Here is a 3,899-nt window from a genome sequence, read left to right as displayed (position 1 = left end):
CATCAATGTCCATCGACAGATGAATGGATAAAGAAGCTGTGGTATATATGTGTGTGATACACAGTGGAATACTACTCAACCATAGAATAAAATAATTTTATTTTCAGCAACATGCATGAACCTAGAGATGATATTAAGTAAGTCAGAAAGAGAAAGACAAGTATCACATGATATCACTTACATGTGGAATTGAAAAGAATGATACAAATGAATTTATTTACAAATGATACAAATTTATTTGTAGAAAACAAAGTTACAGTCACCAAAAGGAAAAGGAGGGAGGGAGGGATAAATTAGGAGTTTGGGATAAACAGATACATACCACTGTATATAAAATAGATAAACAACAAAGACCTACTGTATAGCACAGGAAACTACATTCAATATCTTGTAATAACCAATAATGCAAAATAACCTGATAAAGAATACATATATATATATATCTGAGTCATTTTGCTGTACACCTGAAACTAACACAATATTATAAATCAACTATATTTCGATTTAAAAAAAGTGGAGTTGCTGGGTCAAAGGATAAACATATTTAAAACAAAAATTTCAATGGGTAAATATCTGTTTCCAGGTTGACCTCTGTAAGTTTTAGATATGGTAATATACCCACCAACCCGATCTGAGACAACTTGCTTCTTCTCCTCTGCCCACTAAGCATTGTACATTGTACATCTGTGTGGTATTTTAAATTACATTTTTAAAAATCATGAATGAGCTTTTTTCTGCCCGTGGACGCCGCCGAGAAAGCATCGTTGAAGTCTTCCCCGCCTCCACTGCCGTCATGTCTAAATCAGAGTCTCCCAAAGAGCCCGAACAGCTGCGGAAGCTCTTCATCGGAGGATTGAGCTTTGAAACAACCGATGAGAGTCTGAGGAGCCATTTTGAGCAATGGGGAACGCTCACAGACTGTGTGGTAATGAGGGATCCAAACACCAAGCGCTCCAGAGGCTTCGGGTTTGTCACATATGCCACGGTGGAGGAGGTGGATGCGGCCATGAATGCAAGGCCACACAAGGTGGACGGAAGAGTTGTGGAACCAAAGAGGGCCGTCTCAAGAGAAGATTCTCAAAGACCTGGTGCCCACTTAACTGTGAAAAAGATTTTTGTTGGTGGCATTAAAGAAGACACTGAAGAACATCACCTGAGAGATTATTTTGAACAGTACGGGAAAATTGAAGTAATTGAAATCATGACTGACCGAGGCAGTGGCAAAAAGAGAGGCTTTGCTTTTGTAACCTTTGATGACCATGACTCCGTAGACAAGATTGTCATTCAGAAATACCACACTGTGAATGGCCACAACTGTGAAGTGAGAAAAGCCCTGTCTAAGCAAGAGATGGCCAGTGCTTCATCCAGCCAGAGAGGTCGAAGTGGTTCTGGGAACTTTGGTGGCGGTCGAGGAGGTGGTTTTGGTGGGAATGACAACTTTGGTCGTGGAGGAAACTTCAGTGGTCGAGGTGGCTTTGGTGGCAGCCGTGGTGGTGGCGGATATGGTGGCAGTGGGGATGGATATAATGGATTTGGTAACGACGGAAGCAATTTTGGAGGTGGCGGAAGCTACAATGATTTTGGCAATTACAACAATCAATCTTCAAATTTTGGACCCATGAAAGGAGGAAACTTTGGAGGCAGAAGTTCTGGCCCCTATGGTGGTGGAGGCCAATACTTTGCCAAACCACGAAACCAAGGTGGCTATGGTGACTCCAGCAGCAGCAGGAGCTACGGCAGTGGCGGAAGGTTTTAACTACTGCCAGGAAACAAAGCTTAGCAGGAGAGGAGAGCCAGAGAAGTGACAGGGAAGCTACAGGTTACCACACATTTGTGAACTCAGCCAAGCACAGTGGTGGCAGGGCCTAGCTGCTACAAAGAAGACATGTTTTAGACAATACTCACGTGTATGGGCAAAAAACTCGAGGACTGTACTTGTGACTAATTGTCTAACAGGTTATTTTAGTTTCTGTTCTGTGGAAAGTGTAAAGCATTCCAACAAAGGGTTTTAATGTTTTTTTTTTGCACCCATGCTGTTGATTGCTAAATGTAATAGTCTGATCATGACGCTGAATAAATGTCTTTTTTTTTTTTAATGTGCTGTGTAAAGTTAGTCTACTCTGAAGCTATTTTGGTAAACTACCCCAACAGTGTGAAGTTAGAATTCCTTCAGGGTGATGCCAGGTTCCATTTGAAATTTATTTACAACCTGCTTGGTGGAGAAGCTGTTGTCTTCAGAACCTTGGTGTAGTTGAACTGACAGTTACTGTGTTGTGACCTGGAGTTCACCATTAAAAGGGTCACCCATGCAAAGTCATGGAGTTTTTTTATTTTTTTGGGTTATTAATGATTGTTGGCACATCCTATGCAATATATCTAAATTGAATTATGGTACCAGATAAAGTTATAGATGGGAATGAAGCTTGTGTATCATCCATTATCATGTGTAATCAATAAAAGATTTAATACCCTCTTGAAAAAAAAAAAAATCATGAATGAGGTTGACCATATTATCTTCCTTCCTTTTTTATTTTTTATTCTTAAAATTTTGGCCATCTGTATTTTCCTGCTGTTGCTGGTGGTACTGTTTTTCTACTGCGGTATACTCATGGGACCTTGAGGAAATTATAACCTTAGCTTGTATTATTAAGATGGAGATCTTTGCATTGTAGGCTTTCAACTATCTGGGGAAAAGGGAACAGTGACCATAAGATTCAGAGGTCAGTTGTAATCATTCCTTTATTAATTCAGGGCAATTCATTTATTTACTCTTTCATTCACTTAGAAATTATTTCTGTAGTCATCCATTGCTCTGGTTTACTCATTAATCATTTTTTCAAGTAGATATTGAGCATCTGCTGCCCTTGAAATGCCAGACCCCCTGGGGAAACCCAGGGAAATCTGCTGTGGTGACAATTCTTCCTGCCTAAGGGGGACATCAGTCCTGTAAATGGTGCCTTAGGAATTCCACACCAGCAGAGTGGAAAGAATGGTGGGAGAGGCTGCAATCCGGGAGGTCCTCCCAGAGGTGGCATTAGAGGATTAGGACACGGTGTGTGGGAAGATGGAGAAAGGATCCCAGCAGGGAAGCAGAATGAGGGAATGGAGAACTTCACAGGAGGAGAAAACGAGACAAAGACAAAGGCAGAAACTTAAGACTGGCAAGAAGTTGGCTGGAACAAGGGTGCTTCTTAAAGGCAATCAGAGGGAGTAATAAGGGGTTGGGACAGTGGTGTGTCTGCTGTGCTATTGCATGTGGATTTTGTCATGTAAGCACCACTTGGGAGCTGGGCTAGGGCAGAGCTGTCCTTAGGAAGAGGATTCTGGCAGCAGTATGGATGACATGTTGTGGGGAAAGAGACAGGGGCAGAAGGCTGCTGCGATATCAAAGGTGAGAGATGAGGAGAGCCTGAATTATCCTGCTATCCTGGGTAGCACTGGCCTGGGGGTCAGAAGAAGTGGTCTCCACCTCTCACTCTACCTCCAGCTTGTCTATTAATATGAAGGGAGGGGCTTTCAGAAGGGTCAGAAGACCATGTCTCAGCAGCTCTCAACCCCGCTCTGCATCATACCACCAATCCCCAGAGTTTTGTGGAACATTCACTGGTCTCAAGGTCCTCCTCCAGTTCACTTGTGCACGGTCACGTCTGACTCTTTATGACCCGATGGACTGTAGCCCGCCATGTAGTCCATGGAATTCTCCAGCAAGAATCCTCGAGTGATTTGTCATTTTCTTCTCCAGGAGAGCTTCCCAACCCAGGGGTCGAACCCGTGTCTCCTGCATTGCAGGCAGTTCTTTACCCGCTGAGCCACAGCTCCTCTCGCTGTGGGGACAAACAGTGAGGACGGCAGCAGGGGTAATGGCAAGACAGCACACCAAGTATTGTCGGAGAAGAAAT

General features: G+C 43.1%; 1 protein-coding gene across 1 annotated transcript; it reads left to right on the top strand.

The window, feature by feature from the left end:
- The first annotated feature begins 728 nt into the window (after positions 1 to 728).
- LOC129627193 (heterogeneous nuclear ribonucleoprotein A1-like) lies at positions 729 to 2,473 on the top strand. Its single transcript, XM_055546828.1, has one exon. It carries the CDS (start codon positions 794 to 796, stop codon positions 1,754 to 1,756), a length of 963 nt encoding a protein of 320 aa, XP_055402803.1. The 5' UTR covers positions 729 to 793; the 3' UTR covers positions 1,757 to 2,473.
- Positions 2,474 to 3,899: the final 1,426 nt, after the last annotated feature.

Source organism: Bubalus kerabau, chromosome 14 (assembly GCF_029407905.1).
Source record: "Bubalus kerabau isolate K-KA32 ecotype Philippines breed swamp buffalo chromosome 14, PCC_UOA_SB_1v2, whole genome shotgun sequence".
In the NCBI taxonomy this organism is placed as follows: domain Eukaryota; kingdom Metazoa; phylum Chordata; class Mammalia; order Artiodactyla; family Bovidae; genus Bubalus; species Bubalus kerabau.
This window is presented reverse-complemented; position numbering and strand designations above follow the sequence as displayed.

Excerpts from the sequence above, each read along its gene's own strand:
- LOC129627193 (XM_055546828.1), top strand. The coding sequence starts at position 794 with ATGTCTAAATCAGAGTCTCCCAAAGAGCCCGAACAGCTGCGGAAGCTC.